This window comes from Anas platyrhynchos, chromosome 14 (assembly GCF_047663525.1).
Source record: "Anas platyrhynchos isolate ZD024472 breed Pekin duck chromosome 14, IASCAAS_PekinDuck_T2T, whole genome shotgun sequence".
In the NCBI taxonomy this organism is placed as follows: domain Eukaryota; kingdom Metazoa; phylum Chordata; class Aves; order Anseriformes; family Anatidae; genus Anas; species Anas platyrhynchos.
The window spans coordinates 2,693,215-2,720,337 of record NC_092600.1 but is presented as its reverse complement, the minus strand read 5'-3'; the positions used below and the strand labels follow the sequence as shown (position 1 = coordinate 2,720,337).

General features: G+C 41.5%; 2 protein-coding genes across 3 annotated transcripts; both read left to right on the top strand.

The window, feature by feature from the left end:
* Positions 1-402: 402 nt before the first annotated feature.
* Positions 403-14,556, top strand: VDAC1 (voltage dependent anion channel 1). 2 transcript variants are annotated; one of them, XM_038186339.2, is made up of 9 exons: positions 403-536; positions 5,101-5,170; positions 5,767-5,816; positions 6,671-6,823; positions 6,914-6,966; positions 8,746-8,973; positions 12,051-12,201; positions 12,693-12,750; positions 13,590-14,556. In XM_038186339.2, the coding sequence occupies exons 2-9, from the start codon at positions 5,104-5,106 to the stop codon at positions 13,679-13,681; spliced, it is 852 nt and encodes a 283-aa protein (XP_038042267.1). In that variant the 5' UTR covers positions 403-536; positions 5,101-5,103; the 3' UTR covers positions 13,682-14,556. The 2 variants fall into 2 exon arrangements, with proteins under 2 accessions (XP_038042267.1, XP_027324243.1); XM_027468442.3 differs by having other exon boundaries at positions 437-531; positions 5,097-5,170.
* Positions 14,557-16,491: 1,935 nt separating this feature from the next.
* Positions 16,492-23,149, top strand: C14H5orf15 (chromosome 14 C5orf15 homolog). The gene is made up of 3 exons (XM_027468458.3): positions 16,492-16,651; positions 19,720-20,321; positions 21,575-23,149. Exons 1-3 carry the CDS (start codon positions 16,510-16,512, stop codon positions 21,704-21,706), a joined length of 876 nt encoding a protein of 291 aa, XP_027324259.2. The 5' UTR covers positions 16,492-16,509; the 3' UTR covers positions 21,707-23,149.
* Positions 23,150-27,123: the final 3,974 nt, after the last annotated feature.

Here is a 27,123-nt window from a genome sequence, read left to right as displayed (position 1 = left end):
TGGGCAATGCCCTGAGCCTCTGGCAGAGATGGGTGGGTTTCGTATCTCATCCTGCAGCCTCTGCTCCTCGGTGATAGCAGAGCGCAGCCTGCCTCGCTCCGCCACCGGGACCCCTTGGTTGTAGGCTCAGCAGAGGGCTGCCTCCTGCCTCCAGCAGGGAGTTAGCAAGACAGAAAGCTCCCAATCACCCCGCAGCACCCAGCACAGCTCCATTTCCACCGGGCTCTCCCTGGGGGACCACCTCCAGCACCCCCCCTTTACCCTTTTCCCCCCCTTAACTCATCCTCCCCCCACCAGATCCCACCGGGGGGCTCTCGGGGGGCTTTCCCCGGAGCCTGTCGGGGGGTCCTGCCCCGGAGGGAGGCAGCTCCGGGGGCTCGGTGAGGCGACGAGGCCCGGCCCGCTCCGCCCCGTCCCCGCCCGCCGCCGCGCAGCCGCCGCCGCCGCAGAGCCCGGGGAGGCGCCGGGCAGGGGCCGGGGGAGGCCGAGGAGGGAGCGGGAGCAGCGGGGCCGCCGCCGCCTCGGGGGGGGGCCAGGTAGGGCCGGGGGTTCCCGGGGGTCCTTGGGGTGCCGGGAGGGGTTGAGGGGGGCTCGCTCCTTGCTGCTAACGGGGCCGGAGGTTTCCTTACGTAACGCGCAGCGGCCTCGGGGGGAGTCCCCCGGGGGACCGGGGGGTGGGATCGGGGGCAGCGATCGTCCCTTCCCCGCAGCCCCCGGCCTTGGGGAGGGGTCCCCGGTGGGTGGGGGGAGAGGTTCGGCCTGGCTCGGGGCAGCTGTTCCAGAAATTAATTAATAAATTAATAAAAACCGGCAGGCACCGGGCAGAGCGGAGCTGACTCATCCCCTCTGCCGGGGGCTCTCTCCATCCCCTTCCCGTCCCCGGGGTCAGGGTGGCTGCCAAATTGCCTCCCGACCCCTTCCCAAAAGGGCCTTCGGGTGCTGGTTGGGCCTGGGGTTACCGCTGCCGGCTGTAGGGCAGCAGGAGCAGAGCCCTCAGTATCCCCCGGTGCCCTGCAGTACCCCCAGTGTCCCCCAGTGCCCCCAGTATCCTACCAGTGACCCCCAGCGGGGCGCAGCCTCACCCAGGGGCTGCAGGGCTGGGTGGTTAACCTGGGCTCATAACTTGGGGCTGAAGGAACTTGGTTCCTTGTTCTCCCCTCGCAGTTTTCCCAACTCCAGCAGCTACCGCAGGCTGCAGCATCCCCCAGCCGTGTTTAATTGCTGTTTCTGTGCGATAGCTTAATGAGGGGTTTCGGTACAACGCTGTTCTGAACTTGCACCCACGCAATTAACAGCAGGCTCTTTCTTTCTTTAGTTCCGTAAATATTGGTTTAGGCTAAATCACAATATTTGTATTTGCTTTGAAGGGTTTTATCTCCTCTGTGCTCCAGCATTTATTGGGTGACAGATAATATTGCATAAATCAATCGCGGAAAAGTAAATCTGCTCTGTCATGTGTGGTTCGAGAGCAGGAGGGCTCTGATCCTACAGGTGTTGGTAGCTTGGCTGTGAAATGACACTGCCCAGGCTGGGGGGCAAAAAGGTGCTTAAAAGCATGCCAAGGGATATTTTTTTCAGTCTATAGAGGAGATAAATAGGGAATGATCAGATTTGGGGATATTGAGGCAAAAGACCCTCATGTGCTTTCTCTCCTCATGCGCAGTGCAGCTGGCTTCATCACCTGATGGTTTATTAGGAAAAATGTGACAGGAGCAAGGTTAAATCCAACCTTTCTATTTTCTAAGCCTTGATTCCGACAGACTCCCATTGTCTTCGTGGCAGTTGAACCTGCCATTGATTTTATTCTTATCTTAAATTTTTATATAGCTCCTCCCTCTCACGTAAGTATCATAAAGTTGGTAAGTCTGGGTAGGGACATGACACATCGAGAGCTGCCAGTCTCAGAGGTGGACCTGCCTTTGGTCGCAGCCAGTCCTTGTTCTCAAAGGGCGCCCCGGCTGCCTGCTGAGCCCATTTGGATTTCAAACCACAGAGTTGCATGTGTCTGTGTCACTGGGAAATATTTAAATTGAGCCTGATGGAACTGCCTCGTATTCAATGAAATCTTTGCTGGGGCTGGCTCTGGGGTCCTACAGCTCCAGAGGAAGCTTCCAATTTCCTCCCTGCGTGGTTACAGCCCAGCACTCACCAAGGTGCTGCTCACAGCAGTGCTTCAAGCTGACTGCTCTGCTCAGGCTTCCTGAACCCAACCCTGCAGTACTTCAGTGTGATTTGTGCTACAGTGTTTCCCACTCAAGAAAATCAAAGTATTTTACCACTTGAACATACTATGTATCCTCTCCTTTGTCTGCTTGGTGTTGGAGCCGAGGTGTGCGGTCACTCTGAGGTATTTGCACAGTTGGGGAAGGAGGAGAGCAATGAATTCATCTCAGTCCCAACCTAATCTGAGTTAATGTGCTGAGATCCCACTGGTGGAAAGCAAGGGCACTTGGCCACAGCCATGCCTTGATCCTTTAAGGATTTGAATCCCTGTTAAGCATGCTTGTCTTACAACCCGCACTCACGCAGGATGTAATCAGTTTTGTTTTCCATCTGTTAAACAAGAGGCTCCTGATTAGGCCCTGCAAACAGAAATAATTATTTTTGTTCTTGCTGACAACAACAGCAAGGTTAACCACCACATGCATATTTCATCATGTTTTCCACACTCAGCATTTTTAAACACCTTGTTCCGTGCAGGTTACATGATTTGCCTTACAACAGGCAGGGATTTGGCTTTCAGTATTGTCCCTTAATTAGAGTAATTGCCTAAGTGGAGATCCAGGCATCTCCCACTGTCCTGTAGGCAGAGCCCAGCCCGCAGCCGTGCAGCCGCCTGCCCCAGCTCATGGGCCTGGCGAGCCCTGTGGAGACACACACATGCTACAAAACCCGAAGGAAAAACATGCAGCAGTCAGTTTTCAAGAAAATATCTTGATTTTACAAAGTGACTCCAAGGGGCTGCTGGCAAAATGGAGCTGGGAGGTTCCCAAAGGCGGCCAGCAGAGCAGTGCGGTACTGTCCAAAGCAATGCTTATCTGATTTTCAAATGGATCTTTAGCATTTTAAATTTTTGATGATGCTAAATGGAAATACCCGTCAGAGGGCACTCATGAGGCTGGGCTGCTGTGGCGGGGAAGAAGTGATTCCTGAACATCCCCCTCCGTGACCCACCCCACCGCGTCCTGGGCTTGGGGTCATCCCAGTGCCTCCTTAGCTCTGACTTCAAGGCAAGATCACCCAGCGGGCACAGAGCTCTGCTTTTGGTGGCTTCAGTGAGGGGCAGGAGATCTACTTAAATCTGTTAATATTTGGTTTGTTTGTTCATTTATGTCTAAAGGTGGGTTTTGTGTTTCCAGAACCACATCTGACCAAGTGCTAAAATGGCTTCTCTTGCAGAGCGGTGCTTATAAACCTGAAATCCCAACTTTCGTGTTTGCACAAAAAAATGAGATGTTTAGGTCTAATACAAGCATCTGCCACTTCTGTAGAATCCAGAATACATTGGGTATTTTTTTTGGTTTTGTTTTCAAGTCACCTATTTAGCTGCTTACATATCTGGGGCTGTAACTTATTGATGAACTGTAGCTGGAAGGAGAGGAGAGGAGAGGAGAGGAGAGGCCTTCCTCGTGCACCCAGGCGGTGTCCCCAGCTGAAGCTGCACCACGCTCTGCACCCTGCTGTACGCTCTGAGAAGACCGTTTGCCTTGGTTCAGCCACCAGATCTGTTTTGTTCCCTCTAGGACAGGGATTCTTCACTTATGCAATAGCAATATCCTGCTCTGACAGGCAGCAGCTTGCTGGAGCGAGCGCTGGAGGCGCTGGGTGGCTGCTGCAGGGCCCCGGGTGCTGCTCGTGCAGGGTGCTGGGTGCTGGGAGCTGCCTCCCGGGGGGCTGTGGGGAGCACCCCCGGTGCTGGGAGCCAGCTCTTGGCGCTGGGGTGGGGAGGAATAGTTTTCTGCTGACATGGAACGGGCTGGAGCAAGGACTGGCAGGCAACTTTCACAGCGTTTCCACTCTTATGTAATCAGCTCGCTGTTATGCCACATAACCAAAACGTTTGGGAATAGGGAATTACGGTGTGTTGAGAGGTGCTTTATGAGTATACGGTTCCACTCCTTTGCTTTTTAAAAATGTATGGTGTCCTGTGTATAAAGACAGAAGGTGCACGCCACTTCTGTTCGTTGACTTGGCTTCCCTAGAACAAATTGTACTGGGATAAGAAAGTAGGTTTGCTTGGTTTGTTCCTCACAGGATCACATTCTGCCCTCCACCTGTGATGAGACGGTTTTCTCAGTGGCAGCAAAACCAGATGCATTCGTATGTCGTGCAGGAGGCTTCTGAGCCAGGAGAGGTTGGGGCCTGCTGAATGTAGGAAGCAAGGACCTGAGGGGCAAAATGAACATTGCTCCCGGCCCTGCATGCTCACGGTGTGGCATCCCCTCAGTCCCAGCTCTTCTCAGCCCCTTCAGATTTTCCCCAGCTGATGACCAGAAAAGCACTTTAAGGTCATCCCCTAAGGAGAAATCTTAGCATGTTAACAGCAGCTCCAAAGTCAAAGAAAGCTGAAGGTGAAGAATGATTTTGCTAACGTAAATGTTATCCTTTTGCTGCTGTGAATTAGGGAGAGAGGTGTTAGTGATGCTCGATGCCTGTCCTGGCTGCGTTTTCTGGGGTCCTAACTCTTCCCATACATAGATTAATTGCAAAAAACAGGAGAAATGTTTCATGTATATATTAAAGTTGTTTGTTCAGGCCATTCTACTGATAAGGGAACAAGAATTAACCCTTTAGAAAGGCACAGACTTTTTTTTTCATATTTGTTCTGCAACCTGTTTCGCAGAGGCAAGTGCACTCAACTCACTTATGCTGGCTAAAGAACGAAATCAAATCCAACTACTTGTTGGAGCTACGTTCTTCAGGCTGTATTTAATTGATAGGTTGTGGGTAGAAAATAAAACTGTCTAAAACTTAGAAATTTACCTTAAGTTGCTTTTTGCTGAAGTGAATTAAATAAACAAGTTTCTGAACATAGTAATAATCTCCTCCTCCCCGCTTTTTTCTCTCTCTTTTTTTTTTTCTTTTTCTTTTTTTTCCCAGAAAATGGCTGTTCCACCTGCTTATGCTGATCTGGGCAAATCTGCCAGAGATGTTTTCACCAAAGGATATGGTAAATAAATCCCAAATAAGTTTGATCTTTCACTGTCTACCCGATTCCTGAAACTGCTATGATGTTACTGTTTTTCTCTGATAAACATTCCAGCTATTTCCTTAGAATCCAGAGAATTTTATATCCTAGTTTCACATTACCACTGCTGTCTGGAAAGGGAGGGTGATTTATTCCTGTTTTGACAAAATTCTTCATGTTCCCCATAGGTCTGTTGTCTGTTTCGAAGGAAAATTGAGTGTTGTATTTTGTCTGTTTCCCTCTGTCATGAATAGGGCCATTGATGTCAGCAATTTCCTTATGAAAAAGCTGCTGCTCGATATGAATAAGGACATTATTACCTAGTCTGGTCCCAGGGATATCACAGGTCAGCAGGACTAGTGCAGTCAGTGCTATCTGAAGGAAGTATGAACTGCATAAGCTGCTTCTTAAAAACCCATGGTTCAAAAGTTATACCCGGTTGTACTTTTTTTTTTTTTTTTTTTTTAAAGTAGTTCACAGGAGATTTAGAAGGAAGCTTTGTGAAATAAATCAGAAATGCCTTTCAAATTAACATATATATAATTCATGTTTTTTTTTTTTTTTTTCTCATCTTCTAGGTTTTGGGTTAATAAAACTTGATTTGAAAACAAAATCCGAGAATGGACTGGTGAGTTTGGACAGGCCTTGAAACCCCAAACATGGCAGTGTTCCTGTGTTTTCTGGTTAAAAATAGAAATATGGATCCCTTACTCTCCCCTTATCGGTTTTCAGATACGTTATAGCCCTGCGAGTTACTTTGCACTTAGGACATAATGCTGCCATGAGGCCACACACGTGGGGGCAGTGGTACAGGCTCCCCCAGCTAGAAACACTCCCTGCCTCCACGGCATGAAAGGTTGTGCTCTCCCCAGGCTTTTTCTTCTGCCAAGGGTTTGATTTAGCTCAGGGCTAGCACGGGGCACAGCCCCCCGGGGGCTCTATTAAGGAGCATTTTGGAATAATGTTTTGCCCAAGGCTGATCAGTTTATGCACAGCTGCAATTAGCGACTTCTCCGTGCCCTGTGGTTGGAATATCAGCCAGTATAATTTCTAAACGAGCAACATGCTATTTTTCTTAGCAGTCACAAAACAAGCGTAGTGGCGATGTAATTGTGTGTTGGAGCTGATCTTTACAATACCTCTGTGAAGTATTTGCAGGCTTACAAGCTGACCCACAGGCACACCTTGTACGTCAGCTAGCTCTCAGACTAGCCCCTTGTTTTGTGTTAAAATGTTAAAAATGGTTTGTGACCATTCCTTAGCATGCAGTGCTCTTTCTCCCTGACACTGACATTTTTGTGTGTGTGTTGGTATTAATGAATAACAAATGTGTTCTTAAGTCTTTTGAGAACGCTGAAGTGTTGGGTAGTATCCCAAATTATAATGACTAATGTTCTATGAGTATTTACCTGTACGCATACACACACACACATATCTACATTTATTTATATGTATATATATATTTTTTTCCCCTCTCTTTAGGAATTTACAAGCTCAGGTTCAGCAAACTCAGAAACGAGCAAAGTCAGTGGTAGTTTGGAAACCAAATACAGATGGGTGGAGTACGGACTGATGTTCACAGAAAAGTGGAACACTGACAACACGCTAGGCACTGAGATCACTCTAGAAGATCAGGTAATTTGGGGATCAAAAGGTCCAGTTTACAAATTAATTTGTGACAATCTCTGATTATAAATCCTACCTGTGAATTTCTTTTCTGTACAGCTTGCACGAGGCCTGAAGCTGACCTTTGACTCCTCCTTCTCTCCTAACACTGGGTAAGAAGTTAGTAAGCTTGAGAGACAAAAAAAAAAAACAGCTTTTTTTCTTAGTTTTAGTTTTCCAAAATACTGTTGTCCTTACTCCTTTTGTCCCAAAATGTCATGACATTTAATAATCTGCCTATGTATAAAGAAATCTTATATATCTGGTCTAAGTCTTAATAGTAACTATCCGTTTTTAAACCTAACCTATAGTAAACCAACTTTGAAGTACAGTAACTTGAGAATCGGGGTGGGAAGGAATTGTTTGTGCCCCTTTGCTTATTTCTGGCCATGTCAGAAAATGAGTACTTAGCGACTGCCTGAATAAAAATGCCAGACAAGTCAGCTGTAATGCAAAGCTTAACAAGCTCCGTGAGCCAGTTGGCCATGGCTCTAATAGGTCGACACAGTAATTGGGCTCGTTTCCCAAGCTGAATTTATCATCTGAATTCTTGCTGGCCACAGTGTGCCGTGGTGTTGGATGAGCATTGTGGACCCCGTGATTGGATGCCACATTTTATGTGGGCCAGAGGGATTAAGCAGCAGCTGTAGGGCTAGATGTTGGTTTATTTATTTTTTTTCTCCTGATTATCTTTTTGCAAGCAGTGCTGCCAGTGAGCCAAAATGGGCTGCACATGAGCTTCCCACTGCGGCACACTACATGGCAGGCTGCTGTGGTTTTGGTCCCAGTGGGGACTTCACCCTGCCTTGAATTTAGTGTTCTCCATTGTCGACTGCTTCCAGCCCTCTAGGTTAAATAGATATTTTTGTATTTGTTAAGCAGAATAATCTCTAGTTTTTGTTGATAATTATTTCTTAGCTGATATGGAAGCTGCAGTCAAGCTAATGCTGGTATTTTTGGCACTTCTGCTCTTTATTTATGATTTTGGAAGACATAAGAAATTTCCGAGACAGAAATAATAATAATAATAATAGAAATAATAATAGAAAAATCTCTGCACAGGTCTGATACAGCATGTTTTGCAGTTCCTGAAGACTGTTTTTGCTAGCTGCAGTGGAAGGTTGATGTGAAATTTCAAATCAGCCTGACTTTTCTGGAAAGATTTCAGTAAACGATTTGGCCAAAGAGAGAAGACACTTGTAAGAGAGAAAGAAAGGAAGAAACTGTTGCAGAGGAGTAGCTGAATGCACTAGACATAGCTGCAGCGTGAGAATCTGCTCCCTTGATGTGAGCAGACAGAAGGACACCTGAGCAAGCGCTGCCCTGGCCAATAGAATAAAAAGAAGCAGGTGACTCAGGAAAGTTTATTTCTGTGTTAACCTTCCTTATGGCTGTAACCATTAAACATTATAACACATCATAAGGAGAAAATAGGGTGTTAGAGCCACCGAAGCAGCCTGCTTCCTTAGCAGTGATTTCTGGACACAGTAAATGAAATTACCCAGTTAAACAGGATTGTCCAAACTTCGGCTGGTACAAGACAACTGCTTTTGTCTGTGGCAAACCAGTAAACTATTACAGTTTCCATCATTTCCCTGTCTCTAACAAACTTCTAAAACATGAGATTACTTTGAGATGAGGATTAACTTCTGTCACCTCAAGTCTGATTTGCTGTGGTGCTGCTTGGCAGAACACAGCTCAGAAAGGCACCACGCTGCGTTTTACTGCTTGCAATTCACTGTAGATGAATTCCATTTTTGCAAATGTGAAATATTAAAAGGGGACATATCGTGTGACTCTCCGGGTGTGCGTACTATTACATTGATTTGAAGTAACCGAGTTGGTTGAATTGCTGCCTGAGCAAGACACGAGATTATTTCTTTTCTCTTTAGGAAAAAGAGCGCTAAAGTTAAGACAGGCTACAAGAGGGAACACATCAACATGGGCTGCGACATGGATTTTGATATTGCTGGTCCTTCGATACGTGGAGCGCTGGTGGTTGGCTATGAGGGGTGGTTGGCAGGTTACCAAATGACTTTTGAGACAGCCAAGTCTAGAGTAACCCAGAGCAACTTCGCTGTTGGCTATAAGACCGATGAATTCCAGCTTCATACTAATGTGTAAGTATTGGCAGATGGGCATTAAAAAGAATGTGAAAGGATTTTGATGCATTTAGGACAATGAAAGGGACAGAATTTCAGCACTTGTGATAGAGGGAGTGGTGGATTTGACGTTGCTTCTTCATTTAAGATGGCAAACTGCATTTTTAAGCTACTTTAGCCTTTCTTTGAGTTATGTGGGGGAAGGAATGGAAGGAACTGGGACTCACTGAGCACCAAGCACCCAGAGTCCCTCTTTCTAACAGATACAGATCTTTGGAAACTACTAGTGGATTTATAAAACAAGTGGGTTAAAAAAATATTTTTCATGGAAGTTGCAATAAAAACAAGGCCTCCCTTTTGTGCTTGTCAAAATCAAACGAAATGGTGGTTTGGTCTGGAGAAGAAGAGATTAATCACAGAATGAATAAGAACAGACAAAAGGGAATGAGTGGAAGAGATACGGACGGGGTTAGTTTCAGTACTGGTAGGGATATGGTGTAAAAGTTTGTTTTAGTGTTGTAACTCCTAAAACTCCTAATAACCTATTTATACTAGTGCTTATCTTTTCTGAATACATGGGAAACTAGGACTAAATTCCACGAAAACCTTAATTTCTCTGTCTCATGTTCCTCTTAAAGAAGCAATTTATGCCTTTTGGGAAGATTTTTATTTCTTTATTTTTTTAAATTAGGCAATCCCTACTCCACCCCCCACCTCCTTTACCACTCCCTTGGGTAATTGCATATTTGCATGTAGCAGAGCTGTTGCAGGCTGTTCCCATTCCGGGGCTGAACAACTGTTCTGCTTTCCTGGAGCTGCTGCTTCAAAGGCTTTCTGTTCTGTTTCATGCTGTTTTGCAGAGATCTGGTTTAGGAAGCTCAAACTGCCTTGCAGAACAATTGAACCTTCGCGGCCCAGATGGCATGTTTGAAGGGTTGCCAAAGCACAAAAATGTGGGCAGAAATCTTTCATCAAAACAATATGCGGGGTCCCCTCACTCTGTAGTTATGAGCTATTCCTTTGAGCACAATGACTTCCACCTCTGTTATGCTGCAGCAGTTCAAAATGTTGTATTATTGGCTTTTGCTATAAAATACTATAATTACTATTAGTCTTGATTAAAACAACAGCAGAAAATAACTTCAGAACAGTACAGTAAGGTCCGAGCCCCTGCTGTTCTTCCTTGGACCCCACAATGATCTGCTTCTTAGGTCACCGTTACTGTCCATGGATGATGAATCATCTTCACGAGGACACCTTGTTTGCTTACTTAATATTTGTACTCGACCACTTGATATGGCAAAACCATACATGTGTGATATGAATGGAAATCCTAATTACTGATTTTAATGGATTAGCTAGGTACTTTTGACATGTTTCAGCTTTGAAACGTGTCAGAGCTTTTGTAGAATCCAGGAAACAGTCGTGTTTGGAACTTGCATCACTGGTGTGCTCGGTCGTTATATCTAGCCAGTTCAGTGGTTCAAAAGGATGTTGTGGCAGAGTAGATAAATTAACTAGGTGGGGCTTGAAACATTGTCTTTTGTTCCTGGCTGTTCCACGGACCAGCCAGGGACTTGAGCAAGTTGCTTTCCCTTATGGTGCTTTAATATCTTCATTTCCATAGAGGACAATGTTTTTGATCTATGCATGAAAAGTGCTGTTACTATTACTAGAATTAAAAGAAGCTTTGATAATTTTTTTCTTATAATTTTTTAATAATACATGATAACTAAAGGGAGATAGGGCTGGATAATTTCTAGTTTTAAATATGATTTTCCTCACTTTTTGAGCATAGCTCAGACCGCCCCCCCTAATGTTGCAGGTCAAGACAGAGCTGTATGGGAACCTTGCACAAAATCTGCCTGTATAACCAGCTCTCCTCAGTCCTTTTTAATCCCTCCTTTTCTTGAGAGCCAAGCACATGCAGTTAAATGTGAGCTTCAGTCTTATCTGAAGTAAGTATTGTAGCATTTTTCTGGAAGAATTGCTCTAACAGTTTAAAAAGCTGCTGCTATTGCTTGAATTTTAAGTAGGCGTATCAGTATTGTTTGTGCAACTCTTGTGAACTAATGAACATTGTGACAAAGAAGTAAAAGTGGAGAGGTTTGAAATCTGCCCTTTTTAATCAGTAAAAGTTTGGTATACTCTAATAATTGGAATCTGTTTATTTCGTAATTTAGAAATATTTTAGAAGTATTTTATCTGCAAAGGTCTTCCCGTGGTGTAAGCCTCTTCTGTGCAATATGTTTGTATTCTCTTTTAAGAAAACGAGGTAAAATGGGAATTCAGATGCTCACTGGTTTCCTAGGACTGCAATACTTATTCAAATTATTTGCTTCTGCTTTTATGAGCTGGGTGCTTTAAGGTTTTGCATTTTATTTAGCACACTTTACTCACTGTGTGACACTGGTGTAAGTAGTAACTGGAAGTTTTGCTACTCGGTAGCAGAAATTGAAGGCTTTCATCATTCAGCTGTTGGCTAGAGCTGTCTGCAAACCAAAATGAGTTTCATTTCAGTTTCTAGCACAGACTTCTATAATGCAGACATACCATAAGGGCCACGGCAAATGGTATTCATTTGCAAGAGCTGATAGACTTGGATGTTCAATTGGCATCTTCACTTCTGATACAGTTCATCTGTGTCTGGTAAACGCACGCTGATGAGGCACTGTTAGGATGACTCTCAGGCTCTGTGATTGGGGTACAGCCCTTTCGGGACACTAGGGAGATAAATGTCTGGGAAAATAATTATTTCATAGATATGCAGAGAAGAAAAAATGTCTTTACTACAAAGTTTCCCATCTACAGAGTGGGGGAAATTGGAAACTGTCATCATTAGTCTATTTTTGATAGTTTGTTGTGGCTTTTTTTTTTTTTTTTTTAATAGGCTGCTTGTTGAAATATTGTAACTATTGATGAATTTAAGCATTTACAAATGACTTCAAAACCAATCTGGCCAAATGTCTCTATCTTAGTTGTTATAGAGAGATTAAATGAGGTGTAAGTGAATGTTCTGCAAATTCAGATCCTACTGAAACATAGATGGTTGTTTGGGGATGCATTTTAAAACTAGACTAATATATTCCTTCCAGGAATGATGGAACGGAATTCGGAGGCTCCATTTACCAGAAGGTGAATGATAAACTGGAAACTGCTGTGAACCTTGCTTGGACAGCTGGTAACAGCAACACTCGCTTTGGAATAGCAGCCAAGTATCAGATTGACCCAGATGCCTCTTTTTCTGTGAGTGCTACATATGTGCATTTAAAAGCATTTGAAAGTAGGCTCTTGTAATGGAAATGTGAAGCAACCTTGCAACAATGAGTAAAGTACAGTTTTGATGCAATTCAGTGTTGTATAATTGGCACATACCCCTATTTGTTTAGTTTTGCACTGAATGAGAGCACGCCTATTGGATTTTCCTTGAAGCTGATACAAAATGTTTTATTGTATTATTGGGCACCATTCTGAGGATTTTTCAGTTATTATTTAAAAAAAAACAAAAAACAAAAAACAACAAGATTAGTTAACGAAAACCATGTCTGAAGCAATTGAAGTTTTGCTGAGATTTTGGTTTTAATTTATGGCAAAATTGACTCTAGATTTTATTTGATTCTTGTGATTTGAAACCTGAAATCATCTACCCATTTAAAACGTATTATGTAATTTTCAAATGGGAAGGACTTTAAAGAAAGACACCAAATTATTTATGTATGCAATTTTTTCCCTTTAAGGCTAAAGTGAACAACTCCAGCCTGATTGGACTAGGATACACTCAGACTTTAAAGCCAGGTATGTCTATGCAGAAATTCAGACATCAATAAATGATATTTCAGCCTTGAAATATCAGGGAGGTTTTTTTTGTGACATACTGTGATCGGTTTTGTAACATTGCTGTTCCATGTGGCAACCCAGTGGTGAACTTTTCCAGGGACTGCTCTGTTAACTGTGGATGTCTCTTAGAAACAGAATTGCCAAAAACCAGCACCCACTGACACCTCAGATAATCTTTTATGTTGATACAAAGTTTATCTCCAACCAAATGTTTCACAGATAAGAAAATGTATTTTTAGTACTTCCAGGGGTTTCCTATCACGGAGTTTCTTTGCTTTTAAATGTTACATTTTCAAGGTTTGCTGGTGCAGGAAGAGGACAACCTTAGAGCAGCATGGTTTGTTTTAGTGTAGTCTAAAAAATCTCCTGCCAGAATATCAACCAAGCAGATTGACAGATTAATACAGTAGACAGGGCTCAGGCTTTTCATTCCCAGATTTTAAAGAGGTTTAGAAAAAAGAGCGTGTGTCAAGGTCCTGGTTTTTCATTATACCCAAACCTGAAATTAGATTAACCAGTATACCAGCAGCAGTGAACTGACTGAGGGTTTTAATTATTTGGGATGATAAAAAGCAGAGTCTAGCACTGTGGTTTGCTTATCCTAGCTTTCAGAATTCAGAGAGATTTTATATCTGCAAATTATTTTACAAAGCTCAGTCCTCACATAGCTAACTGTCAAATTACATTAACCTAACTACCTGCTAAATGAGAGCAGCAACACAGACACTGCATTTACTGAATGTAAAGCTTATTCTGAGTTTTAACAGTTGTCTTTTCTGACTTTTCTCTATTTGCAGGTATCAAACTGACATTGTCAGCTTTGTTGGATGGCAAGAATGTCAATGCAGGTGGTCACAAACTTGGCCTAGGATTGGAATTTGAAGCATAAAAAGTGATTCTACAGTTGCTAATTTGAAAATACAGCATAGCTACCTTCAGAATATATTGTACCTTTCAATGTTTTATGTCTGGGATGCAAGTATTGCTAAGTATCAGTCCTGCTAGTCCTTCAAGACAGCTAAGCTTTAAAATGATGTTGTTTCAGAAATGGAGACAAAAAGTGTTAAAAAAAAAAATCCTAATTCCAGGCTTTTTTGGGGAATGTTATTGCCTATCACATCTGTCAGCTGCCACATGATAGGAAATAGGAAGGTGTTATTACCTTTACTAACATATTGACTGCACAAGGAATATGTTAATGTGGTATAATAATTGTGACTTCAAGAATTGCAGACCACTATATTGTACTGTTAATTCTGTAAGCAAAATGTTCCGACACTTTAAGATTTCAATTCACGATGGAATGTTCAAGCTTGTTTGAAAAGGGATTTTTTTATTTTTATTTTGTTGTGGGTATTTCATGAATGGTTGTCTTGTTTGGTTATCTTACACCTACAGCTGTCTCCAGAGTGCTTTAGGTTGTCCACCTTGTATAACTCCTTTGCAGAGGAGGTTTGATGTGACTCAGCCAATACAACTTGTCCTGTACTGTGGTTCCTTTCCCTTGCACTAAATGGAAAGCTTGTAAGACAGGGACATAATCAGGGAAGAGTCTTTGTAACTGTAATCACATAGTTGCGTCACTAAATTTAAAATGGAATTCTGTTTTATTACCACTTTTTTTTAGCAACTAAATGGGTACATTTTTAGAGTCTTCCATTTTGTGTGGAACTAGACCCCAAAGTGCTGTACTTGACACTACTAAAAATGGATAAAAAAACCCAACCCAAATCAACTTGAATAAAATATTGAAATGTCACCTTTCATTTTGTCTTTGTGTATTAATTGTGAAGACAAGTTCATGTACACGTATATTCTTATCTCAGGAAGTAGATTGGCAATATCTTAGCGCATGTTTTTTAACATACATTAAAGAATTACCGTTAAAGAACATATATTTAAGGTTGGACTAGATGATCTTAGAGGTCTTTTCCAACCTGAATGATTCTATAAATTTGGTACACTTATGGACTCAAAATGGGGAAAATCACCAAAATTACAGAATATGAGAGGATGAATGACCATCAATTCTTTGGTCTTCAGAGTGTTTTTTGTTTGTTTTCCCAAAATGTTAAGAAAAATAAGGTTACTGTTCACCAAAGGCTTTCTGCCTAGTCTTGACTACCTCGTGTGACAGGTAACTGTTGCCTAGGTGTGGAGAGTCTTTGAACATTCAAATGTAGCTGATAGGAAATAGAGTGCTTTTGCCTCAATACTTTTTTCTTTCTTCTTTTTTCCCTCTCTTTTTCCCTCTCTTCTTTCCACCTCTTTTCTTCTCTGTTTTTCTCCTCTTTTTCATTCCACAAAGACTAAGAATTTTCTCTGAACTTTCATGACAAATGGTTCACGGGACACTTGCTGCTGATAGTCAAAAAGCTGTTTCTTATGACACTGACTTTTTCAACCTGCATTCCTCAAAGAAAAAAATGCAATGAAGCCAGAATCCAGGAGTGATTTTCTAGTTCAATGAATGAAAAAACAAATAAAAAACACTTAATAGATTTAAGTTCCAGACACGACAGTGCTCTTATCTTAGTGCTTAATTCTTGCTAAGCTCTGGCAGCCATACATATGCATGTGTTTAGCTTTCAGAGAACACAAGATAATGTGACTTGTTTATCTTTCATGGCAGAACCCACCAAGCTGAATTACCTTCTATAAATGAATTGGTGAAAACAATGAACAGTTATCTGCTGGTATAAACTTCAGTCAATTTTCATTAAAACTTTTTATTTTAGCATATGTAAGGAATCAATTTAGGCGGTGTGCAGATGGTAAGAGACTGCGCAGAGTAGGATGTGTTTGATGAGCCCATTAGGTTACAACATTTTGTGAGGCTTGTGTAGCTCCACCTTAGCAACAGCCAGCAAATTGTGCAATGCTTGTAGTCTTATCTTATCACAGGCTATTCCACGGTATTTCTGAGTATGCCTTATTTCAAATACTTAATGCAACACTTGTAGGGGAAGTTGTCTTCTTCCAGACTTCATATATTTAAACAAATGACACAGCTGTTCACAGTACATTGGCAGATACACAAAGTTTATTGGTGGTGCACAAGTCCTGTGTTCTTGGTGTGTTTCCTTATGTCCCTTGCTCTCAGTGCTTTTCCCTGAGCCTTTGGGCTACTTCTTCTTGGTTTTCCCATGATTTGAGGCAGTGTTTTTGAGTTAGTTTTCCCATGATTGAGGCAGTGTTTTTGAGTTTGTTTTCCCATGATCGAGGCGGTGTTTTCAAGCTCGAGCACCCACAGTGCTTCTGTCAGGGTGTGGATTGCCTCATTTGGGGTGGGAACGGGAAAGCGTTTTCTTCCTTCCTTAAACCTCATTTCATGCGATTCTGACATTTCTGTTGTTGGGAGGTGTGCGTGAGCTCAGCTGGTGGCTCTTCCTAAGCCGGCCATGAGTTCAGCTAATGGTTTACAGTCATTTCCCTCTCATGAAAGTCACATTCTGCAAAAAACTTTCACGAGGGGAGCCCCGCAACACATATCCCTGCCACACAGAGGGACGGCGACACATCGCCTCCCGGGGCACTGAGTACGTGTAGGCCCCAACCCTTAACACCCGCCTCCCCCGGCGGAAAGGTCAACCCGTGTAATCCTATGGCCGGCCCCAACGCCTTACCGCCCGCCTCCCCCGGCGGAAAGGTCAACCCATGGAACCCTATGGCCGGCCCCCACCCCTGCCCATGCGCTCAGCGCTTGGAGCCCCGCGCATGCGCGGTGCCGCCGCCACGTCCGTGGGGGTGCCCGGGAAGATGGCGGCCGCCGTAGGTGGGAGCGGCCCGGCGGGCAGCGCCCTGTGCCTGCTGCTGCTCTGCGCCTCGGCCATGGCCACCCGCGGCCCGGACGGCCCCGGTGAGCTCGGAGGGGAACCGGGAGAGCCCCCGAGGCCGTGTGGGAGCGGGGCAGTGCCCGAGGGAGGGAGAGAAGCGCCCGGCGGGGCCGCCGCTGTGGGTCAGCGGGAGCCTTTTCCCGGCGGTTTTCTGCCTCAGAAGGCGCTGCGGCCGGGCAGCGGTTCCCGTTTATTTATTAATTTTGGGGTGTGTGTGAGCTGGGCCTCGTGTGGGTCGTGGGCATGGTGGAGCTGGAGGTTGGGGGCCGTGCAGGGGTTGGGGGGCAGTGTAATGGGTTCCATCAGGCATCATCATGCTCCGTGGTTTGTGCTCCTTAACCCAGTTCCCTATTTGTTTGTAGTGTTCTCCCTGCTTATCTTTACAGAAAACAGTCGTATTTCATTCTGCTAGTTGGCTTCTAGTGAAGTCAGTTTGCTTTCTTTATCCACCATCCCCTGAACCTCCAGACCAACAATACCATTAAGGAGCACGTATGTCAAGTGCGCTGAACCCCACTTGTTTTAGGCAGGCTGCTCCTTGGGCAGCAAGGAGAGAGGGAATTACGAGGAGGAGGGAAGGAGCTGATCTGTGCCTGTGGCTTCTTTCTTGCTCCAATCTTGCTGTGGGTGTATCCAAAGCACTCAATCCGTGTTGCCCCTTGCCTGGTCAGATAGGTAGGTGAACGAAGGACGTGGTTCAGGATGTTGGACAGAAACCTGGAAGAAACCAAGAATTTGTAATTTCAGAAATCAGCTTGCTTTATAAAAAGTAAACTTTCCCAGAAGTGGATTTTTACACGTAATGTTTACTATGAGGGCTGTGTCGTTAGTTCATTTGTCACCAGTGTCAAACATGGATATCTGTTTGTGAGGCTGCGGCGTCTCTGGAGTGCAGGCGCTGCGTCTAACATCACCTGACGGGGTTGTGTAACTGTGAACAGGGCAACCACCAGTTATCATGCCAAATAGTTTTGAGTAGATATCATAAATCAGTTGTGGTTTAGTTGCTAAGCTTGTTACTCCTGTTAAAACAAATAATCAAAACTTCCTTATAGGAATAAGTAGAAATTACTCTTCTTCACTCGTTATTTTATTCAATATAGAAAATAAGGCAGTGTTCCTTGCTTTACTGGCAGGACCTTAATAGGAAGTATTTTCTCCTTTGATACAAGTGACTTCTTAAAGAGTTAGCTGAATGTGACTATATCCAGCAATTTAAATCACAGTCTGGAAATATGCAGGTGTTACTAGGTAGCTGTTGATATGTCACTCCCATGGGAAAGGTAAAAAGAATCTATGTTTGCTCTGCTACTTCACTTCCTTCTGGATGAGAAATGTTTAAGGACCTGTTCTCTTTATTTCCCCATTTGATAAAAGAAAGAAACAGCTTTTGGAGAAGATGCATGTTCATGGAATTACTTAGCAGTTCAAAAATTGTAGTGGAATATTTGTTAGAGGGTTATTCTCGTTCCTTTTCTGAAAGGGAAGGGGGTTGTAGTAACTCCTGGTGAATTAAATAATTTTCTTTCAGTAGATATTCATACCTCTGGAATTTTTGAATTGAGTAGAGAAATAATACTGGCTTTACCATTGAACACTTTTAATGTATTTTAATGTGGGAAAAAACTAGTCGTTGTTTTCTCTAAAGGTTAGTTAACCACGCGTTCAAGTGGGGTTGGAGCTTCAACATAAGCTGTTGGTTAAACTTTCAGGTTAAAATAAATTTAAGAACAGCTTAAAAGTCTAAGGATATGCACGGTATTGCTCTATGGGGCAAACATATCTGTGCTTGTTTGCTTTTCAGTGAATTTACCTGTTGCTTTCTGATACTTTTTGTTCATCTGGTGAGAGCAGCGGCGAGGTCTGACATCTAACTCCCTCGCTAGTAATGTGCCAACTAGCTTTAAATATGGAACTTATCTTGCAGCTGCTTTTACTCCTATTTATTTTCCCGTATACAGGCTTTATTCCTGAGGGGAGATAAGAGTTCTCTAAACATTCAGTTCTTGTAGAGGACAAGTTTAAAGTTGACCTGATAGTTTGGACTGGTCAATTCTTCATCAATGCCAACTGTTTAAAAGTAAAGCAGGGGACTTGAAACTTAAGCAGAGAGACACTGTCAAGTCTAGTTCTTGTGAGAGTAGCGATTCTTTTCTGTGTTATAGTTGGTTAAAGTGTAATTCATGCTGGAAAAGTGTACCATGCAAACAAGGAGAGGTCTGTTGTAACTGATCCTCTGTAAACATACATGTTTCATGAATAACATGATTCAGTATCCCCTGAATAATATTTTACTTATGAGTAATTTGACACAAGGAGTTGGTTCAGTGCTTCATTTCTAGAATTTGTAACTTTCCAGTGAGCCAGGGAACTCCTTGGGAGCACTTAATAAACTATTATGTTATTTATTAAAAAAAAATAATAAAAAATTAATAGTAGAACCATACTTGACTTGTATTTTTGGCATATCAAACTATGAGGCCTACTGAAAGTGTAAAACTTGTTTTTCATTTTTAAGGTGCCACCTGATTTGAATCTGGCAGTTCATAAGTAGCCAATATTTTTTAATTCTTTTTTTTTTTTTTTAAAAAAAAGCAAAGAGCTAACTAGTCAGTTTTAGAACACTTCACTTCCAGATTCAAATCTTCCTTGAGAGAAAGTGTGTTCTTATGGAGAAAATAGTGGCCACATGCAATTCTAGAAAGCATCATAAATGTACAACATGCAATTCTAGAAAGCATCATAAATGTACAACAGGAGTGAAAGCAAGTCTCGGAACTTCTGAGTCTGGAAAATAAGCATGCTGAATTTTTCAGGACACTTTGGCATACAAATCTAGCAAGCATGTGCTCCCAAGGTATAATTCTTGTCCCGCTTAAGACTTCTTTTTTGAAGTTGCTAAAGTATGTGGCTGTGTATTTCTGCATATGAACTCTAAAAGGTTTGTAGTATGAAATACGTCCTGCTTGTCATTATAAAGCTTCTTACCTGTAACGTAAGTGCTTTGCAGTCATTTTGTTTTTAGGTGAAGTATCCCAAGAGAAGCCAGTGCCTTGTCCTTAATAATGACTATTTTTCTTCTGTTTCTCAGAATCTGTGGGAGCGGAGATGGTTCAAAATGTTTCTTCTAGAAATGTGAATGAAACGCTAAGTAGCTCTCCGAATTTGACAGACACCCTGCAGAGTGTAGCCCCAACAAAAAAAGCAGCAAGCCCAACAACAACTAAAATCAGTTCTGTGACCGCAGTGAAACCATCCCCAGCAAAAGCTGATTCTCCATCGAACGAGGTCTCTCGTGCCGTGACTGCTAGTCCTGTATCTCAGATGGAGGTTGATGCCTCTGAAGATACTAAGATTGAGGAAGAGGATCTGCTGACAGATTTGAAAGACACACTAAATAGTTCACCACCCATAGAAAAAGAACCTCTGGAGTCAGATGGAGGAGATGACTATGGTCCTTATGAAATGACATCCAATTCCAGGTACAACCCAGACCTCCTTGAGATGCCAGAAGATGAGGACTCTGACACCATCAGTAATTACAATGAGGAAATCAAGTCCCTTGATGAGAAGATAAAAGATGTTTCTGTCACAGGGTTGGAAGAAGAAGATGACAGCCACTTCTTTTTTCATCTGGTGGTTGTTGCCTTCTTAGTAGCTGTTGTTTATGTCACCTATCACAATAAGAGGAAGGTAGGTACGCTGTGAAAGGTGGAGAGATGGCTTTAGGATTTAAAATGCAGCTGTGTTGCCTTGTAAACTGTTTTTGTAAGAGGTATTTAGCTTTTTGGAAAACTAAATCACTGACCATTTAGTCTTGTTGAGGTACTAATATGCAGGTCATTGCTGTCATCTGTATCTGTACAATGAAAATAAACTTGGATTAAGCATTTAAAATTAGAAAATCAATTAAGTGATATGATATCATCAACAATCAATCAGTTCAGTAGTATTCACTCACAGTATACAACACAAGTTCTAGGCAAGAGACCGGAGTGAAGTCTTGTGAAAGGTGATTAATTTTGGTACTGCACAAGATTATAAACACCAAAGTAAGGAACATTAGTCCCAAATGATGTGGGAATGTTCTTGTTCTGACAAGAACATTCTTGTTCTTGTTCTATGATAATCCTGGTAATAGATACTCACTTTCAGGTGCTCTCTATATGGTACATATTCTGGGGGGTTAACTGTAAACTTTCAGGAATTGTCTGAGGCTTTTGTTTCCAGGTTTACAAAGAGAAGCCTGAACTTAGTGTTTTCAGGTAACTGTTTCTTCAGTACAAACTAAGTATCTGTATCAAAAGTAGCCTGATCAGAGTTGCTTCAAAATACATTGTTAGCAGGGGAAAACTAATTCCAGCCTAGCCAGAGCCAGTGTAGGTGTACACACAGATGAGCTATACATTAGTTTTTAGATGTGAGGAAAATTTAGTGTTTATCATTGTAGAAACGCTGATTTGGCCTAGCATTTCAGGGACTGTGAAGCAGAAGTGTTTTTTTTTTTTTTTTTTTTTATTTTTAAGCTGTGTTCTTTTCAGAGTCCCCATGATCCTCTAGCCTTCATTTCAGCACCAGTAATACAAGTAATTTTCAAAAAGGCAAAATGTCAGAATAGATAAGATGAATAAGCTGATAAATGTCATCAAGCTGGGAATAATTTTAATAGCCTGTATATGCACTACCACTGCACACGCATCTTCACTAAAAGAGCTATGAGTTGAATGCTGTGTTTTTGCCAAACTGCAGCCGAAGTTGCCAGTGGGTGACTTGATGGCAAGGATGACACGGAAATGTCTGACTGCTAGTGCTGTGTCTTACAGCAACAGCAACGCCGTTGCCAGGTCCTCGGATAGAACTGTGATGTGAATACAACTGTTAAGCTGGCTATCAAAACCAAAATGTTTTTCCATGCTATTCTGAAAGTTATCTGCTTTTTCTTTCAGATCTTCTTGTTGGTCCAGAGCCGACGATGGAGGGACGGCCTGTGCTCCAGAACAGTAGAATATCATCGTTTAGATCAAAACGTTAATGAAGCAATGCCTTCCCTGAAAATAACTAATGACTACGTATTTTGAAAGCACTGTGATTTGAGTTTGCTGAACTTATCACTCTTTGCCTGCCTAATCATGTAACAATATTCAGGTATTCTAAATATGCCACTTGTACTGGAATGAGAAGTACTCTCTTTCACCTGGATGTTTTTGAGATTAAATCTCATGCAAGATCAAGGGCATGATGCATCTGTTTGCTACTTTGGTCAGATTTTAAATTGACTATGAAGATACAGTTTAATAATTAGTGCTCTTTCCATTCGTTATGCATTTTCATTGCTGTCTGGAGCAGTCTTAATAGTTGTAATACAAAAAAAATAAGCATAAAATATTTTAGGTCTAATAAATTAATGAGTTTGGCATCACTAAATCAAATTAATGATCTCTTTGCTAATCACTTATATGGCTCATAAATCCTGCTATATTGCAAACTTAAAATATAATTACTTTTTCCCGTGCTTAAATTCTGATGCTGCAAATCTTTCATCTTGTCTCTTTTTTGTTCTGTTTTTGCTTTGCATAGCTCGATCCTGTTTTAGCCAGAATGGCTAGCATGACAACTTCATAATTTCTGTATGTGTTCATGCAGTAAATCATTTAAAAAGAATTATGTATAAAGCATTTTATTTCAGAAGTTACATACTGCATATTTCTTTAAAATGTTTGAGATCCATGAGAAAGTATGCAGCTTGACTGTCCAGTTTTTTCCTCTAATGATATTTATGGCATTTTCATTATCTTTTGAAATTAATGAACGGAAAAAAAGCCTTGTTGAATAAACCTACTAAGAAATAGGCAGTTGACAGGCTTCCAATGAATCAAAGCTTTCTGCTGAATTTTAAGAATGTTGGGGAAAATTTATGTTGTTGGGTATATTATAAATAGGAGAGGCCTGAGAGAGTAAGAATAAATTATTTTGTTGTTATTCTGACCCAGGTAACAGGCAGATGAAAGTAATGGTATGTGGGGCTGCCAGTCTGTGGGCAGCACACTCTAATTTTTGAAAAATATTTACGCATTAATGTAAAGCAAGTTACTGGTACAGTAGTTTTTTTTTTTTTTACCTTGTCTTTTGTACTTTATTTATGTTTCCATGAGTTGTAAAATATAAAATCTTAGTTTTCTGTACATTCTGTTTGTTAGGTTTCAGACTGATAAATATGTAAATAACGGTGGATCAGAACCCCATAATTAATGACTTGGTATTCAAGTAGTTATGTAACATTTTGAAAAAATAAATAAATTTACAGCTGTTGGCATGAGGAATCTGAAGGCATGATGCTATCTTAAAAAGGAAGTGCTAAAAGTTCTAAATTCTACTGTTAAATGAGTTGTTTTCATAACCACAAGAAAGTAAAGCACAAACAAAGTACTCCAAAACTCTTTTCTTGCAGCAATTTTTATCATATTTGGACTTGTATCACTTAATATTTTGAATAAGGTTTTTAAAATAAATGACAATAATAAGCTTGTGTTTTTTTATCTTAACTATTTCACTGCTTTTATACAATATATGCTGGTAAAGAGCTTGCTTATGCTTAGGATTGGACAACGCATTCAAAATCATATTTTTTCTTTGCACAGGGAAAGTGTGGAGTTTGTTTTACACCTCTCAGATGATATGCAGGGTAGATGGCAAGGTTCAAATGAATATTTTAAGCTATAGAACTGAATCATGTATTTAAGAGGTAATTTTTTTATATGAGTTATATAATTTAACAATTAATGTGGAAGATACTTCAAACTCTCACCTGAACGTACCCACATTAAAATAAACATTGCTGTGGTCAAGATCCAAAGGGGAAGGTTACTCTGCAAAGCTCCTTTATTATGTTTAAATTTGGAATTGGAGAGAAGGAAGCTAATAAATATTTTTTCTCCTAACAAGTTCAGTAACTTTCTCTTTAAATAATATAAAAATCTCTATATAACAATGTAAATCTTATTCTTATATATATATATATATATATAAGAACAAAAATCTTGCTTTTTTCTTGTCCTTAAGCTGCTTGTACTTGTGCAGACTGTCTGTTGGAAGGGAAATTTATTAGCTTCCCAGCTTCTGAGCTGTTCCTTTCAACAAAGAAACTCTTAAAAAACCATAACTTTTGCTGGAGGAAGAACGCGCACGGCTAATAGCAAGATCGCCTTTTGTGAACTTCTTAAAGAAAACTGCCAAAGGTCTAACATCAAGGCAATTATGAAACCTGCTTCTTTGCAGTGTGTTTGGGTGCCATTGCATTTTAAAATCCTCTTCTGTTCTAGCTCTGCTGTGACTGCTTGTCCCACAGCTTTAGTATTCATTAGTTGCACCTGACAGCATTTAGGCTAATGGACTGAAGCTCACTCTGGCTGTACTGCGACAGTTAATAAATTCTCTTTTGTGGTGTATCTTTAGCTGTTTTCTCTGAAAATACTTGTGCATGAGGTGGCCTTTGAGGAGGACATTGCATGTTGAGCCTTTTGCTCTTGATAGTCATATCAGTACTGAAATCTTTTTGTTTAGGGAACTGATACTGAGATTGTGAAATCATGGCTTGCATGTGTGTCTTCTGTAGCCGGGTGCAGCCAACAATGCTTCGCTCCAAATACTTAAGATAAACAGTTACTCTGCTTGCTCTAGCTATTGTGCACAATAGCTTTGTATCGCAAATAAGAGAAAATTTTCTTTTAAATATTTATGCATTTTCCTTAATAAGGCTCTTTACCAATAATACTAAGGAAAGCTGTTCTGAATGGTTTTAAACTCACAGGAAATTAACATGCATTTGAAATCCTTGAAGTTCTTTAAACAGCAGGTTTCATTTGGGGAATTATCTAAATGGATTCACTTCTCGGATGCTAATGTATTTTAAGTGCTTGAGGCAAATCTTGCTCGATAAGGTTGGCAGTGACTGCAGTAAGCTGCCCCAAGAGATAGGCTTGCTAGACTATGGCCATACATAGCAGAAAGTTTGCGGATGCATCTAAGCAAATTAGTTTAAATAATGATGTTTGTGGAATATCTCTGTTTTTAAAGCCTGCATACTGATGGTCCTCTCTGTCATTCAGCTGATAATGCCAGCATAAGGGAGAGGCTGCAGTACCTGTTAACACTGGGTGTCTGTGTCCTGAAGGAATGAACGCTAAATAATCAGCTTGTTACTGAGGCATGCTGCCATCCAGAGCCTGCAGTGTGGTAAGGTGTCCTGGGTTGGAGCCTGGAGTACTTGTGCTCATGCTCACCACTGCTTGTAGCAAGAGAGTACTGGAAACAGGCAGGAAGTACTGCACAGTCACCTCAACCACGGATGACTGTGCTGAATTGCTTCTCCAGTGCCCTCGTACACCGTTCTGTTATCTTGGTACCATAAAAGAACCACACACTTGCCCAGACCAAAGATTTGAAATGCACTCAATGGTTTCAACTTTTTTTTTTCTTTTTTCCAAGGAAATCTTTTTCGTTCACAATAGCCCTTGTATCATCGCCTGTACAGGGGAAGTGCCTTGATAAATCGACTTGGGTGGCTTGATATGGTGCTTCCTAATAGCACCAATAAAGGGGGGAAAGGTTTCATATGACCCAGTTTTATAAGGACTCCACCAGCACCAGGAGAGTGGGGCATATGTCATCCGTTGTGCAATAAAAGAGCCATTTGCTGATGAAGTAATCAGGGTTGAACTACTGTTTTTTAATTTCTTTAATTGAATTTGCTTGTGGAAAATTAAGAGCAGGCAATCAAAAATTCATAAGGTGCTGAGATCAAACAGAGGAAAAAGCAAGCAGATTTATGTCAGATCTTACCAACAAGAAATGTCTTGATGAACTTCTTCACTGAAACAAGGAAACTTTCTTGCATTAAGGTGAATTATGACTTCCATCAGTATTCTGATAAAAGGAATAAAATATTCCTGAAGAGCTTTCTGATTAAACTTCCAAAGATGAAAGTTGAAGCTCTATTTATGTAGGTTCTCGTTAGTGGTTGAGTTTTATGAAATGAAGAAAGAAATAACGAATAGGATTGTTTAAACAAACGATACATTTCACTTTTACTATCCAGGAAATCAGGTATTTTAAAATATTTATAGTTTAATTTTCATTTAGTACCAGTGCATATTACTCAGCTAAGACAACTGTCCTTGGCTGCTGCTCAGCTGTGTACAGGGTGAATAGAGGTTTATCTAAGCAGGGTGGTTTGAGTTACGGGAAATTAATTTGCAATGTGGAGATGAAAAATGTGGTGTCTCTTAAATTTAAATGCTACAAAAATATTATAAAGTGAAAAGGGATATTTCTATGGTTCTCACGCAGACTGCTAGTAATATTAGGAGAGGAAGAATACTCTACAGCTGTAACTCAGACTTAGGAAATCTTTGGTTAGTTCCCCAAAAGGGAGCAGGTATTTCTTACACATTTATAAGATATATATTTCTTGCACAGCCTGTAGCTGTACAATCCTTCTTCTTCCTGCTTTGATTTCCAGCCGTTCTGGGGCACCGAGCTAGTTTACCATGCGGCCAGAGCTTGGCTCAAGGCAAGCGAGCAGAGTGTTCAGGACAGAACTGGGAATGCTCCTCTTGAAGTAGCAGCAAACTGTTAATTTGGCTTTTTCTAAAGCTGTTACCAAGCTACCCCATAAAATCAACCCCAAAATGAGCATTTTATGTTGTAGAGTCTGGTTCAATGACTGCTCACTGCAGTCTCAGCATGATGATGATTTTTGTTGCTGAAAGGCCAGGCTGGCCTGAGGCTTTGGGATTTCTTTTGGTTAGTTTGGGGTTGTTTTTTTTAATGGAGCGTTTTAGGAGGGACAGCCCTGAGCTTGGTGTGCTTGGCCCTCCTGCTCCTCTCCTGTCCTGAGCCCAAACCGAAGCTGCATTTTGCACTCGTACAAGGCTGAGTGGCTTTATGGGAGTGCTAAATCCTCATGTAAGGCTGATAGAGCAGTAATCTTCAAGGCCATATATCCTAGCCACTACAAAGCAGCAGAACTAATAACATCATTCTTGTGCCTTTTCTTTCACAATCAAGTCTTCTTTAAGGAGGAGCCCACAATGCTGTTTTCTGTTAAATCTTTCTGATACAGAGCATCTGGATGTCCTCGCTGTAAGAAAAATGGTTAATATCACAACTTTCTCAGCTTTGCTGTTTCCAATATATCTAATTAGAAGGGGAAGAATGAGATCTTTTCTATAATTGGTCCTTAAATCATTATCAAAATCATTTAGCAGCCTCCTTAAACTTATTTTAATTACAAGGTCTATTGCCTTGTTAAGTTATTAGCACTGAAAATCACTAATCTTGGCAATTTCTAATGTTTATTAAAATGAAAATACGAAGGTCATGTTATCCTTATTGAAGTGCACTCATTCAGGTTTTATTAAAGATTAAATCAAACCAGATTTAATCACTCTGCTTTATACAGTTCTGTAAACAAAGCGTGTGATTAAGCTATGTAAGG